This window comes from Chiloscyllium plagiosum, unplaced genomic scaffold (genome assembly GCF_037043375.1).
Source record: "Chiloscyllium plagiosum isolate Xiang-an unplaced genomic scaffold, Cpla_swu_hap1 HiC_scaffold_22, whole genome shotgun sequence".
Classification (NCBI taxonomy): domain Eukaryota; kingdom Metazoa; phylum Chordata; class Chondrichthyes; order Orectolobiformes; family Hemiscylliidae; genus Chiloscyllium; species Chiloscyllium plagiosum.
In genome coordinates, this window is record NW_028270160.1 from 35,428,163 (window position 1) to 35,444,479 (window position 16,317).

At 41.4% G+C, this 16,317-nt stretch overlaps 1 protein-coding gene across 1 annotated transcript in view; it reads left to right on the forward strand.

Annotated features, from left to right (window-relative positions):
• dock1 (dedicator of cytokinesis 1) overlaps positions 1-16,317 on the forward strand; it is a 592,086-nt gene that overhangs the window by 450,168 nt on the left and 125,601 nt on the right. The window contains exon 33 of the mRNA XM_087998957.1: positions 8,225-8,373. Within this exon, the coding sequence (XP_087855083.1) occupies positions 8,225-8,373 (149 nt within the window). The remainder of the gene's footprint in view (positions 1-8,224; positions 8,374-16,317) is intronic.

Consider the following 16,317-nt stretch of genomic DNA (forward strand, 5'->3'; position numbering starts at 1 on the left):
AATTTCCTGGAGATGGTAAACAATGACAGCTGAAATCTTCAACGAGATGAATATTCCCCAGTTCTCAAAGGCAATCTAGTAAAACTCCAGGATGCCAATCCAGCCTTAAATTCCGTCATTTACCAGTGATTATTTCACATTACACAGAAGACACACATAACAAAACAAAATGCATGACATTCTGTTGTAGATAATTTCACATCTTTGTTACTGAAGCTTTAATCCATCTTAATCATTCATTTATCCATTTTAGGAAGTGAATTAATGGATTTTATTAAGGGTTTTTCCATCTTCCAGCTTGGTTTAAGACTTGTTATTTTGCAAATTACTCAGTGTGGAAGGTATTTGTGTATGTTGGGGTTTTCTAAATCTCTTTCAACTTTAAGGTTGATGCAACTTAGAACTTTGCTTGGCAAAGCTTCACGTGGGCCACACTGCAATTGAGTGCAGTCAAAGAAACTGGGCCTGCAATCGTTCTCTCCCAGTCAAAGAGCACTTAATTTCTGACCATAGTTTCAGAGATTCATATGGCCTTTTGACATCATTATTATTCAACTATGATCCCAATGAAGGCTTGTCCACTGAGGGTCTGTCACATGATCCTCACTTATTTTATATGGGTGTGTTTACTTGGGCATAGTCAGCTCAAGCAGGTTTCTTAAAACATAACCAAGTACTTAGAAATTTCAGAAGTTTCTTAATATCTATGCAGCTGCATTCTTCCAAGTCACATGAATCTAGTGAGCGATTATCACTGTATTTGTGCCTTCCTGATGGAATAGTAGTATTAGTTGGGCAGTGTTGACAGCCTTCGTTTTAGTGCACAGCTTCATAGGGAGCATCCATGGAAGAAAGTATTCTGTATATTTTGTTTTATGCAGAGCCTTTCATATTCTCAAGACATCCCAAACTAGTTTAGAGCCAATAAAGCCAATAAATTACTTTCTGAAGTACCTTTCTTACACAGTCCCTCACGATCAAGGGTGATTTTCTTCCACTCGGTTTAATGAATTCTGAGGTAGTTGATATATACAGTGGGCAGTCTGAGGGTTGAGCTGGTGATACTTGAAGAGTAAGGCAGATGAGAGTTTGGAGTTCCATGAACTCTCTCCGACTCCTTTACCACTTCTGCATGCTCCCAGTGAAATCTATTGATGTGTTCAGTGCCTTCTTCAATAATTCTTCTTTGTTTTGGTGGGTCACAAGCCAGGGGTTCCTAAACATCAAGTAACTGTTTGGTCCCTCAGGGATGCTTTCAGAACACTCCTTAGGCACTTTCGCCACACTTCTGAAAGTGAGTTCTGGGTGGACCATTGCTTCGGGAGTCTGAATTTTGACGTACAAAAGGCATCTTAAGTGCTCAGTGAAAAGTCTATTTGCTCACATGGCTTTGTGGAAGAAGTCAGTAATGACCTAGAAATCAGCTTCTGAGTGAGTAGCACAAAAAGATCATCCACATATCCTAGTCCCTGTTTGTAATTTTGTGGTTGAAGTGATTTTCATTTTGGATTGAAGATGCCAGAGGTTGAACTATGTCCTCTCTGTTGTGTAGACTTTATGTGTAATGAAGAGATTGCTCACTAGATGCCTTGGAAGAATGCAGCTGCATAAAAATTTCAGCCCTTCCTGATGAAGGGCTTTTGCCTGAAATGTCGATTTTCCTGCTCCTCGGATGCTGCCTGACCTGCTGTGCTTTTCCAGCATCACTCTAATCTAAACTCTGGTTTCCAGCATCTGCAGATCTCACTTCTGCCTACTTTCTTGATGTGTGTGGTTAATTTCCTGGAGGTAAGGTACTCTGGAGTAAGGTAAATGAAGAAGAAAATTGGTGCAGTGACACCAATGTGCTGGATTGTCTTCATTGAGAAAGGCTCAAAAGTTGGAGAGGACGATGGTTAAGGTCTCCATCCCAAAGATGGTACATTCATAGTGCAACCTTTCCCTGTAAACCATTGGTGTTGCAGCTTAGATTTTTGTGCTGACATGTCCAGTCTTGAGCCATGGCCTTTTGACTGAGAAAGCCCTTCAAAACTGATAATAGTGATGTTAACAATGAAAGTAGGTAAACTTGGACACGTTGAATCAGTATTTACAATAGAAGAAGAGGTCAACGTGCTAGACTTGCCAGAGAAACAATTATTGAATAAGGGACAGAGGCTGAACAAAGTTAACATGAGCTAGTTAACAGTAATGGAAAAATGCATGGCCCTAAAGAATAACGAGTTGACACAAGAAGATTGTTTTCATCCCAGTGTTTTTAAAAAAAGAATAATTACAGATGGTTCAACTAATTTTCCAAAAGCGTCTTGATTCATGTAGGTAAGAAAATTCTTATCAGTCCATTGTTTCAGAAAGATGACAAAGGGAAACCACATCATTATAAACCAGTTAACCTAGAGTCTGTCGATGAGGAAACTCCTAGGGTCTTAAATTAAGAATGGGGTGACTCAGCTTCTTGAACATTTCAGTTGATTAGAGACAGTCAGGGTGGATTTGAAAATAAAAATAGAAAATTATGAGAATACTCAGCAAGTCAAGATATCATCTGTGAAGAAAGAGCCTAGTGTAAAATTTTGGTCAAATATAATTTTTCATATTTCCAGTCCATTGAATTTGAGCATCCACAGTAGATTTCACATTTTATTTTGCAGAGTATGTAATACCACTGATTTTTTTGAAGAGTGACAGGGGAGTGTATTGAAATATTAAATGCCATTATCCAATAAGTGGAATTGATTAATTACCTTCAGCTGAATTTTACCAAAAATTAGCTAAGTATCAGTTTCAGGCATTTTCATCTGCATTCTGCACCCGATCAAACAGTGAATGCTGACAACTGTCTTTCATAGTGTTGCGGCACAATTGTAAAGGAAGTGTCCGAAAAATGGAAATTGTCATCTCACTTTGCTGACTTGATCATTTTGACTTGTTTGTGTGTGAGAGAGAAAGAGAGATGTGTGTGTGGGGTGGGGGGGGGGGGGTGGCAGGGGCAGGGGCAGGGGTGGGGAGGTGGTTGTAGAGGAAGTGAAGACACATGGGCTGTCCTGTTCTTCTGACATACAAAAGAGATGACAACACCAGACCCTGCCAATCTGGTCTGAAGTTGCCACACAGATCAATGTGGTGTCAAGGAGGGTGCGTCTGCATCTGTCTAGGTAATGCCCAGATTAGCTCCATCCCAACTACAGATCCTGAGAATGCACCTAGACATAATGAGATGTAGAGGAAAAAGAAAACTTGCTGGAGGCTCATAGGTGGCAAGAGTGAAACATGATTGTAAATACATCACATTTTTAAATATGATGTCTCTTTTCATCATCAGCTCTGCGAGCAACTGTGACTTTACCTGCATCTACAAAAATGAAGGAATAAAGACCAGTCATCCTTAGTGCCACATGTTGTTATAGTTTTGTGCGAATGACAACATTGTGCCTACACTTGCATGAAACTTTTGTCATAATTGAACGATGAAGCATTAGGCTGTTGTGACGGGTTCCATCAACTTTAATCTTAACTTTAACCAATGACAAAGAAAATGTAAAAAAAAAATCAAATTAAAAAAAAATCAAACTACTAAGCTGATCTTGTAATTGGGTTTTAACAGTCGTTAGTAGCATTAAAACATTTAGTCGCTGCAGGATGACTTCACGCAATTCAGTTCCATTGAAGGAGGTGTACAAAGAGGTCCTGTCGATTTTGCTTTAGCCAATGTTGCCATGTTATGGATGCTGAAGATGTTGTTCCTCATGAAGAATGTCCTCATTGTCCCACTTGATACAAAGCTGTGGCTCTCATGGATCTTCATTGGCCATCACAGAGCTTCATTGCATCTTTCAGTTGTCTGGAGCAAAGCAACTAAAGGTTTAAGTGGAGTTCTTTGTCTGTACTTCAGTGAACTTCCATACATGACCTGCATGGGAACCTGAGGCGGAGGAGGCATTTTTTTGCCCCAGTGGAAGAAGGCACTGCATTTTATATATGCTGGCCATCATGACATGACATTATGACTGCCACCTCGAAACAGAGAATAGTGATGATGCTTCCTGGCATCTGCGCGGCGATCAAGGACAGATGAGCAACATGGCTTCCCAGAATTTTTGCTGCATCGTGAGGATACCTGTGGATAGAAACTCCATATTAGAAGATGGCTGCACATCTGCTGGGGCTTGAAGCTGATGCTGAGATTCCAGGCCCATGTGTTTTTTATCCATTTGTGTGGATATTTTGCTGCAGCCTGTACAGAGGTGACCACAGTTTCTGTGCCTGGATCAATTGGGGGTAGTTCCATTGAGTCTTTGGGGAAATATCAAAATCAAAACAGCTGCTCAGAAACGTGATCATTTAGCAGTTGCATGAATAAATATTCAAGCAACATCTTCAAAACACTGGAACGTGGAGGCCTTTAACATAGAGGGCAATTGGATCCCTCTGCATGGACCTTTCATGTTGTTGAACGGATTCACATGTGTGCTGTTCAAACCACTTGGCACACATACAGCAGTCTATTGTAGATGTGGCAAGAATGAGGATGTCTCCTCCCCATCCCAATTCTCACATTACCCAATAAAAACAGCATTGCATGTAGAATAATTGTATGGACATCTCAGAATCCAAGGTGTGAACTGAGCAAATCCTGAACAGGCTATAAAATCATGGAAGGTGATTTTTAAAAATTATTCAATTGTGGGGTGTGGTCATCGCTGGCTGGCCAGCATTTATTGCCCATCCCTAGTTGTCCTTAAGAAGGTACTGTTGAGCTGCCTTCTTGAACCGCTGCAGTCATCTGTTGTAGGTTGACCCATATTGCCCTTAGGGAGGGAATTCCAGGATTTTGAGCCAGTGACAGTGAAGGAACAGCGATATATTTCTAAGTCAGGAATATATGAGTGGCTTGGAGGGGAAAGAGGTGATAGCGTTCCCATATATCAGCTACCCTTGTCCTTCTAGATGGAAAAAGTGATGGGTTTGGAAGGTGCTATCTGAGGCTTCTTGCTGAATATTTGCAGTGCATCTTGTAGATAGTATGCACTGCTGCTAATGAGCATCAGTAGTGAAGGGAGTAGATGTTAGTGGATGTAGTGCTAATCAAGCGGGCTGCTTTGTCCTGCATGGTGTCATGTTTCTTGAGTGTTGTTGGGGCTGCACTCATCCTGGCATGTAGGGGGTATTCCATCACACTCATGACTTGTGCCTTGTAGATGGTGGTCAGGCATTGGGGAGTCAGGAGGTGAGTTACTCGCCACAGTGCTTCTAGCCTCTGATCTACTCTTGTAACCACTGTGCTTATGTGATGAGTCCAGTTGAGTTTCTGGTCAATGATAACCCCGAGGATGTTGATAGTGTGGGATTCAGTGACGATAATACTATTGAATTTCTAGGAATGGTCATTAGATTCTCTCCTCTTGGTGATGGTTATAGCCTGGCATTTGTGTGGTGTGAATGTTACTTGCATTTGTCAGCCCAAACCTAGATATTGACCAGATCTTGTTGCATTTGAACATGGGCTGTTTCAGTATCTGAAGAGTCACAACAGTGTTGAACATTGTGCAATCATCGGCAAACATCCCTACTGACTTTGTGATGGAGAGAAGGTAATTGATGAAGCAGCTGTAGATAGTTGAGCCTAGGACACTATACTGAGGAACAAATACAGAGATGACCTGGAGTTGAGATGACTGACCTCCATCTTGTGTGTCAGCTGTGACTCCAACCACTGGAGAGTTTGCCCCCCAGTACCAATTGATTCCAGTTTTGTTAGGATAGCTTGATGCTATACTCGGTCGAATGTAGCCTTGATGTCAAGGACTGTCAATCTCACCTCGCCTCTGGATTTCAGCTCTTTTGTCCATGTTTGAACCAAGGCTGTAATGAGGCCAGGATCTGAGCAGACCTGGTGGAATCCAAACTGAGTGTCACTGAGCAAGTAATGGCTGAGCATGTGTTGTTTGATAGTATCATTGATGACACCTATCACTTTTTACTGATGATTGAAAGTAGACCGATGGGCAGTAATTGACCAGGATGGATTTGTCCTGGTTTTTTTGGACAGGGCATACCTGGACAATCTTCCACATTGTTGGGCAGATGCCAGTCTTGTAAATGTACTGGAAAGCTTGGCTAGGAGAGGGGCAATTTCTGGAGCACAAGTCTTTAGAACTATTGCCAGAATTGTGTCAGAGCCTGTAACCTTTGCAGTATCCAGTGTCTCCAACCATTTCTTGATATCCTAACATGGAGTGAATCAACTTGGCTGAAGACTGGTGACCACTGGAGGAGGCTGAGATGGATCATCCACTCGGCACTTCTAGCTGAAGATTGCAGCAAAAGCTTCAGCCTTATCTTTTGCACTGATGTGCTGGGCTCTTCCATCATTGAAGATAAGATTCTTTGTGGAGCCTCCTCCTCTAGTGATGTGTTTAATCATCCACCACCATTCACAACTACATGTGGTAGGACTGCAGAGTATAGATCTGATTGATTGGTTGTGGGACTTATTTTGTTTGTTTATCACTTGCTGCTTATGCTGTATGGCATGCAGGTAGTCCAGTTAGATGGCCTCACCAGGTTGACACCTCATCTTCAGGAATGCCTGGTGGTGCTCCTGGGAATGCCCTCCTGCACGCTCCATTGAACCAGGGTTGATTCCCCTGGATTCATGTTAATGGTTGAGTTTGGGAATGTGCCGATCCATGAGGTTACAGATTGTGCTGGAGTACAATCGTGCTGCTATTGATGGCCCTCAGCACCTCATGGATGCCCAGTCTAGATCGGTTCAAAGTCTGTCCCATTTAGCATGGTGATAGTACCACACAGCATGTTTTTCTCTTTTGTTGGTTCCCTAACCAACTACCACTGTGCCAGTCAAACAGCAAGTCCTTTAGGACCTGACCAGCTCGATCAGTAGTACTGCTACCAAGCCACTCTTGGTGGTGAACATTGAAATTTGCATTTGCAGAATTGTATTTGCAGATACATTCTAGTTTGCTCAAAAAGCACACAACCTGCAGGCAGTCAATTCATAAAACAATTCCTACTTTGGAAATAGAACCAGTCTGACTCAAGATTGGGATACAGACAGACTCTAACCTCACACCTTTAATACATTGTCTGAGCTGCGATGTCATTTTTTAAAATAAAACCTTAAATTATCTCGAGAATTCGACTTTAAAGAAGTTCTGGGATTTACATATTAATAAACCGAAACCTGCAACCAATTCTAAAAGATGAAAGACTTAACAGCAATCTAGGTTTGTTCAATATATTGTTTTAATTGCATGACACTGTGATCTTTTGCAATGAATTCTGTGCTTTAAAATCCTGCCCCACAAGTTACCTGATGAAGGAGCAGCACTGTGAAAGCTAGTACTTCCAAATAAATCTGTTGGATTATAACTTGGTGTTGTGTGATTTTTAACATTATTTAAGTGTAAGAATTTATATAAGTAAACAAATTCTGCTGAAATGAAGCATAGTTTTATATATGATATACCAGTTATTGAAATGAAAATCACTGAAGAACATTTCACAACCTTTTCATGTACGCAAGTAGAATTATTATATTAATAACCCATCAGCTATGTACTGTACTTACACAGCCCAATGCAAAAACATAACACACTGATCCTAGTACGACCAGGTGAATTGGAGGATAAAGAAGGCAAAGTCATCAACAGCAAATAATTGACCCTCCCTTAGGAAGTAAATATGTTTAGAAGTCATTTGTTATTTTATAACAAGTGCCTAATTTTCAAATGAAAGAGTTGTGTTAAATGTGGCCCTTCTGTTGTTTGTGCTTAATCCACTTGGAAATTGATGGCTCCAAAAGAAGCTTGAGTGGATTTTCGTAAGTAGTGGTTGCCCAATATAGATGGATTTTAAGTGCCCTTATAATTAGGCTAGATAGTACAGTAAGGTCACCAGAATATTGTTACATTGCGGTTAAGCATGGTAATGGACTAATAGGTGGTGTTAAAAGACCAACCTATTTGAGTCAGAGACAATAAATTAATATTAAAATATCAGGAAACAAACTGGCAGATTGTTTAAATTTAAGCCTACTTATTAGCTAAGTAAAGCTATTTTGTTGGTTTTATTCCCTTGTTTTGTTAGATGCTACTAACATTTTATAATAATGCATGGCTTATTTTGTAAGTTTGCTTAATTTTATGCTGTAGCAATATTTTCTTTATATTCTTTGTCTTTATGGGCTATTCTTTCCTTCAAGGCCAGCACAAAATCAAATTTATCCCAGAAATGGTGGGTCCAATCTTGGAGATGACTCTGATTCCAGAAACTGAACTGCGCAAAGCTACAATTGCAATATTCTTTGATATGATGCAATGTGAATTTCATTCAACAAGAAGTTTCCAGAGGGTAAGTGAATTCATGGGAATATTGAAAACCATTTGACAATGACTTAATAACATTACATACTGTAATAAAATTTGCAGTGCAAAGAAATATTTATGTCTGCAAATAAATATAGACACAAGTCTTCCAATATCCAGATTGTTAGAAATAAGGTGGGAGATGTGTGCATGAGGAGCTCATGAAGTCCTACCATGTACATGCACACAAATTGCCTGGAGAGTTTAAACTCCTGATTGATTGATTTTCATTTTCTGGAGCCCTTCACTGAAGTATTTGATATTGACCTCACTGTCAAAGACGAGAGCCAAATATGCAGGATTTACCTGCATTTGCATCCAGGAAGTATTACACCACTTAACCTGGTCTAACTCAGAAATTAGCATAACTGAGCTGACCACCTCACCCAATTCATATACTCATTATTGCAGTTAAAGACCAGGATATTCAAAACATAACTGAATATGGCAACTTGTGTCATGAAAAGAGAACGTGTCCTGTCTTTATCATCATTTAATGTGTTCAACAGTCTTCCCTGTGGGCATATGCATTAGCCCATTGAAACCTTAGCCAGGATAGGGAGTGTTGGCCAAGTAACTGTAAAAGACACAGGCAGTGGCAATGCATGCTGCATTGATGCTAGTTGGAAGATTTGGACCACTGTTTTCACTTTTGTTCCTTGAGCTACCCCAAGGGAAACTTCCATATCCGCCACAGATTCACCTGCACCTCCACCCACATCATCTACTGCATCCGCTGCAGCCGGTGTGGCCTCCTCTATATTGGGGAGACAGGCCGCCTACTTGCGGAGCGATTCAGAGAGCACCTCTGGGCCACCCGGACGAACCAACCCAACCAACCTGTGGCACAGCATTTCAACTCCCCCTCCCACTCCACCGAGGATATGCAGGTCATTGGACTCATCCACCGCCAAACCACAACAACCCGACGGTCGGAGGAGGAGCGTCTTATCTTCCGACTGGGAACCCTCCAACCGCAGGGGATGAACTTGGACTTCACCAGTTTCTTCATCCCCCCTCCCCCCACCTTGTCTCAGCCGGATCCCTCCAGCCCGGCACCGCCTTCCTGACCTGCAGTCTTCTTCTTGACCTCTCCGCCTCCATCCTACTCCGACCTATCACCCTCACCTTGACCTCTTTCCACCTATCACATTTCCAACTCCCCTCCTCCAAGTCCCTCCTCCCTACCTTTTATCTTCTCCTGCTGAACACTCTCTGCTCATTCCTGAAGAAGGGCCTGTGCCCGAAACGTCGAATCTCCTGTTCCCTGGATGCTGCCTGACCTGCTGTGCTGTTCCAGCAATAAAGTTTCAACTTTGATCTCCAGCATCTGCAGACCTCACTTTCCCTTCGACGTTACTTGCAGAGTTATCCATATCAATACTTCATTCTGAGGCAGTGATGTATATGTAGCAAAGTATGCTCCTGCACTGTGTCCCAATGAAATGCAGTTAAACAGGTTACATCTTCATATTGCATTTTAAGCTGCAGACATACTAATGCTGTTATTCCATTTGGATTGGCCTTTAAGATATCAAGATAAAATGTTGGCTAAGCAGTTGGTGTTTGGTCTTTCATTTTTGATAAATTTATTTCATTCATAACATGTAGAATTAAAAACTAGTGAAACAATGCCATCAAAGTGACTTTGTTAATTGGAGTGCCTTTTAAACACAAGTTAGAAGATTTCCTGTACTTTCGCTTTTGGTGAGTAGTCACATAAATTTCATAAATATAGGGAGGTGTTGTCAACAAAATGCTACAGATCTTTGCTATATGTAAAATTTGTAATATATTACTCACAGATTTCTTGATTCAGTCATTCATTCATTCAACCATTCAGTCATTCAATTATTCAATCATTGAGCCATTCATTACTAAGATTTCTTACATTGAGTTGTTTAAGCTGCCAGTATTTGTTTGCAACTGATTATATCTATATTTCTAATATGTATATTTGTTTATGAAGCATGAATATTGCTTCAATTTATGTCTTTGTAGCTATTCATTTGTGCTAGGTTTGTAGGTAGTTTCTAATCAACCTATTCAGAGATGTCCTTACATATCACTGGTGCAAATGGGACTTGAAACTAGGTCTCATGGCTCAGAGATAGGGGTACTAGCACTATATTTTAAGAGTTCCGTGTTAGGTTTCTTTGCTTGTGTTAAGGGAGTGTTTGTATAGTGATAATGCTTATTACAATGTATATGTGCATGTGATTGTATTGGATTTGTATGCATCTATTTATGCAATTGCCTAAATTTATTTTATAGTGACTTGGAGATGCCGGTGTTGGACTTGGGTATACAAAGTTAAAAATCACACAATATCAGGTTATAGTCCAACAGGTTTATTTGGAAACACTAGCTTACGGAGCGCTGTTCCTTCATCAGGTGGTTGTGGAGTATACTGTAATGTTGTAATTGTACTCACCTCTACCACTTCTTTTGGCAGCTTTTTCCATATACACATCACCCTTTGTGTGGAAAAAGTTGACCCTCAGGTTCCTTTTAAATCATTCCCTTCTCCCTCTAGTTTTAGACTCCCATGCCCTTGGTTATTCACCTTATCTAAGCCCCTTGTAATTTTATAAACCTCTGAAGGTCACCCCTCACACTCTAGAGAATAAAGTCCTAGCCTGTCCAATTGTAGTGATTGGAACCAATTGGATCTTGTTGACTATAAGATCCTTGATTAGGATGGTTAACCTAGGCCAATCAGGAAAACTCTGTATGATCAATATAACCAGGAGATTTACTATCTCCTCAGTCCAGAGGACTGATACTGAGCTCGTTGGCCACAGCCAGTGTACTGTGCACAAGTGAATAAAGAGTGACTTGGTAACAGGATACTGGCCTTTGTGCAATTATTTCGCCAGTCTTTTTTTAGAACTCAAATCTCACTAACATCCCAAACGTTTTTGCACCCTGTACAGTTAAATAACATTCTTCCTATGGCAGGGCGACCAGAAATGTATGCAGTGCTGCAAACATGGCCTCACCAATGTTTTGTACAATTGTAATCCCAACACCTGTAGTTGATGCTGTAACTAATAAAAGCAAATGTGCAAATGCCACCTTCACTACCTTATCTATCTGAGGTGCCACTTTCAAGGAATTATATACCTGCACCCCTAGGTCTCTGTTGAATAACACATCCAGAGGCCTGCCATTAACTGTGCAAGTCCTGCCCTAGTTTGTCTTAGCAAAATGCAGCATCTCCCATTTATCTGAATTAAACTCCATCTGCCATTCCTCAGCCCACTGGCACAGTTGATCAAGGTCCCATTGTACTCTTAGATAACCTTCTTCACTGTCCACTATACCACCAATTTTGGTTAAAAATCTCACAACACCAGGTTATAGTCCAACAGGTTTATTTGGAAGCACTAGCTTTTGAGGTGCTGCCTATTCATCAGGTGGTGAAAACACCTTTTGAACTATAACCTGGGTGTTATGTGATTTTTAACTTTGTCCACACCAGTCCAACACCGGCACCTCCAAATCATGACCAATTTTGGTGTCATCTGCAAACATGTCTCCTGTATTCTCATATAAATAATATAAATGATGAACAACAGTGGACCCAGCATCAAACCTTAAAGCACACCACTGATCACAAGCCTCCAGGGTGAGAAACAACCCTCTGTCTCTACTGTCAACCACTTTTGTATCAATTGGCTAGCTCTCCCTGGATCCCATGTGATCTAACCATGCAAACTCGTCTACCATCCGGTACCTTGTTGAAAACCTTGCTAAAGTCCATATTGACAACATGTACGACACTGCTCTTATCAATCTTCTTGGTCACCTCTTCAAAAATTCAATCAAATTTGTGAGACATGATTTTCCATGCACAAAACCATGCTGGCTATCCCTGATTAGACCTTGCCTTTCCAATTGCATGTAGATCCTGTCTCTCAGAATCCCCCCCAAAACTTCCTCACTTCTAATGTTAGGCTCACCAGTTTGTAGTTCCCTGGCAGCCCTTCTTAAATCATGGCACAATCTTAGCCAACCCTGTAGTCTTCTGGCACCTCATCTGTGGCTATTGATGACATAAATATCTCTGCTAGGGACCCTGTTGTTTCTTCCATAGCTTACAACAATGTCACAGGATACACTTGATCAGATCTCAGGGATTTATCCATTTTAAGCCCCAACCCCTCCTCCCCCAACCCCTCCTCTTCTCTAATATGGACTATTTTCAAGGCATCACTGCTTACTTCCTGAGTTCCCCAGCTTCTATGTCTTTCTCCATGGTAAATACTGATGTGTAAATACTGATTTAGGATCTCACCCATCTCCTGTGGCTGTATGCCTAGATGATCGTGTTGATCTCTAAGGGACTGTGTTTGTTCCCTAGTTACTCTTTTGCTCTTAATACACTTCCAGAATCTCTTTGGATTATCCTTTACCTTATCTGACAGGGCTATCTTATGTCCCCTTTCTGCCCTCCTGATTTCCCTCTCGTGTACTCCTACAACCCCTGTACTCCTCAGGGGGGTTCCCTTGATCTCAGCTGCCTATACCTAACATATACCACCTCCTTTTTCTTTACCAGCATCAATATCATTCAGTGCTCCCTACTCATGCCAGCCTTGCCTTTCATAATGACTAGAGAGTCCCCTTTACAGCAGAGCCAGTCATGGTACCACAGACCTGGCTGCTACTTCCATTTTCCCCTGAGAGGCTATCCCCGGCAACAGTGTCCAAAATGGTATACTAGTTTCACTGGCAGATAGCCACAGGAGACTCTTGCCCTTTTGAAAGGGTACTTTTAAATTCATACTTGAATAAGAGGACACTTTTTTATGGGATAGGCCAGGTTGCTCTTTCAAAAAGTGAACATAGGCTGGGTTGCTGAATGGTCTCCATTAGGTAAGTTATGCTTCTGATCTTAGGCGTGAACGTGTGCTAATATATTGTGCACTCAAGTGCTACAGGCCAAAAAGAAAATTTTATATTGGAAGTTGTGAACTATCATTCAGATTTCCATTCAAAATCAATTTAAACATATTGAAAACGACCTCAGAATATTACATTTGTTGGCAATTTTTGTCTGTCATTCTGCAGCTGTTATTTTCAAAACATATGAAACACAAAAACAGACGCTCTAAATGCACATTTTTAGCTATAAATTTGCAACATTCTCAAGCCTTTTTCAACTTAATAAAGATTTTTAGAACCATGATTTACAGGTACTTTTTTCAACATTGTGTGCTGCATTTGTGACTCATGTGTTGCCTCTACATTGGAGAGATCAAATGCAATCTCCTTTGAGAAACACCTCTACTCAATGCACAAATGTGACTCCACTCACTTTAATTCTCTACCCATTACCATTCTGACCTCTATGCCTTGGCATCCTCCACTTTTCTGATTAAAGACATGTAAGCATGAGCAGCAGCACCTCCCACCTTTCTTCCCATTGTTTTTCCCTGCCTCTTACCTGCATAATACCTGAACACATCTAGTTTTGTTGAAAGGTCATCATTGTGAAAAGTTTGTTTCTCCACAAATGATACCCCCACCTGCTGAGTACTTCAAACATTTTCTACTTTAGATTAGATGTTCAGCATCCATAGCATTTTACTTCTACTTGTGGCTAAGATTAAGTGTATGTTCCAAGCTGCAAATCATCAGAGGATTTTAAGATCAGGGTTTTTGGAGGATCATACATTGAGCTGAGCTGCTATTGGTTGATCTTTATGCTGGCTTTGCCTTTATACCAACTCAGTGTACAGCAGTCATAGCTCTGGTTGACATGCAGTGCCGAACCCCAGGCTGGCAGAATCAGGGAGACTATGAAGGAGTGAAGAAAGATTTGCCAATCCAGCGAACCATCTTTGTGAAGAGCATCTTCTGGGATTGCTGCAGGTTCCAAGCAGCGTATATGTTTTGTCTGCAGGATTTCCCCAGCAAGGGATATTTTGATGTCACCTTCTTGAGCATAAAACAATACGAACATCGCCTGAAGGTATTTGAGGAGAAAGGAAGTGAGGGCCCATGTTTGTGGCACCATGTTCATCCTCCCAATACAGAGGGACCAGGTTGCTACAATTCATGTGTATAGCCCCCAAGACCCATTAGCAGATGACCTGACTCCTGGGAAGCTATGTGTAGCTGGATTAAGGCAGCACCGATATAGTTGACCTCTTTGGTATTTGGACCAGCAAACATCAGGTCAAGGTGACCCTGAAGGTTGACATCAATGGGAACTCCCTCCACCCACTCCAGTTTTGTGATCGGAGGGAGTCAAAGTTACCTGATATTTGGAGTAGTTTAGAGTGTGCCAAACCATCGGGAGGTCACTGCATATGACAGCAGACTGCAGAGTTACCCTGTGCAGGAATTGTAAACAGAAGGGGCACCTGACTAAGAGCTGCGACCTGTGTGGGGAAGCAGGGCACATCTACAAAGCTTGCTGAAGGTGGGGTGCGGGGCAAGGGTGGGAGGTTGGGGGGGATGCAGACACATATGCACAAATGGCCAGAAGTGGCATTACCAGCAGTAGACCTTGTTTCTCTCTCCACCAAAGCTATTGAGATGAGAGTTGCAAAAGGAGCACGAGGCTTGCAAGAAAAGGATGGAGAATGCAGCAGAGGGGCATCAACTGACTCAACTCTACCTGAGAAAACAGAGTTGTTGAAGGAAGAGGCAGTGGAGAAGCTAGGTAAATGGAAAATGGTGAGAAGAAACCTTAAAAGGAAACCACACAGGGCCCTGGTGGAAGTTGAAAAATGTGGTGCTGGAAAAACACAGCAGGCCAGGCAGCATCCAAGGAGCAGGAGAATCGACGTTTCGGGCATAAGCCCTTCTTCAGGAATGAGGCTGGTGTGCCAAGTGGGCTGAGATAAAAGGTAGGGGGGAGGGAATTTGGGGGAGGGGCGCTGGGAATACGATAGGTGGAAGGAGGTGAGGGTGATAGGCTGGAGAAGGGGTGGGGGCGGAGAGGTCGGTAAGAATATCGCAGGTCAAGAGGGCAGTGCTGAATCTGGGGGTTGGGACTGGGTCAACATCACAGAGGGAAAAGGCAGCTATATAAAAGACGTAACAGCGGCTCCACTGATGATGAAGACATGCGGGAGGATAACCATAAACAAAAGAACAGCAAAGGACATTGTGACATTCACAACGCCAGGCATCACAAGGAGCCCAGTGAAACTCCACCTCCTAATAACAGGAACCGGGAGCAGAGCATGGTAATAGCCCTGTCCGATTCAGAGCACCTTTCCTTCGAGCATTGTCTGGTCTACTCGCCTATTTCTGAGAGGTTGTTAAAAATTTAATTTCTTGTTGATGTTATATTTTTCAAATGCTGTCTAAATCTGTTTGAAACAGCTTTTTAAAGTACTCTAGATTTTGCAGATGTTTTTTCTTTCATTGAGAAGAGATTAACTAATTATGTAATTGCATCAAGTTTTGATTGATTTTAACTGTACCAAACAAATTACGTATGTATAATTATAACATTAAAACATAATGGCTTCAGTCTTTCAAGTGGACTATAGAACAGTTTGACCAACTGATGATTTATTATAACTTTCCAAATATAGGAACTGATTTATTATTCCATTAATAAACAGAATTTATTGACTTTTAAGACTTATTCGTTAAATCTAACTGCGAGATCACAAATTGACAACCAACAAAACCCAGATGAAGAGAATTGGTCATTGTGGGAAGGTGGTTAGTGAGGTAATTGGACATAATGGGGTAGGAACTTGAGGACATCTTGGAAGGTGATGAAAGGAATCCGAAGTTCGAACTTTCTTTATTTCTAATCCTCCACCATCACTTGTCACCTTCCAAAGTTTCTGCTTTGTGTTAATTTTGTCAAAATAAATGGGCCTTCTTTGAATGGGAGCCTACAATTTTGCCATTAGGTACATGACAAAACAGCAAACCATTTCATTATCGATTATAG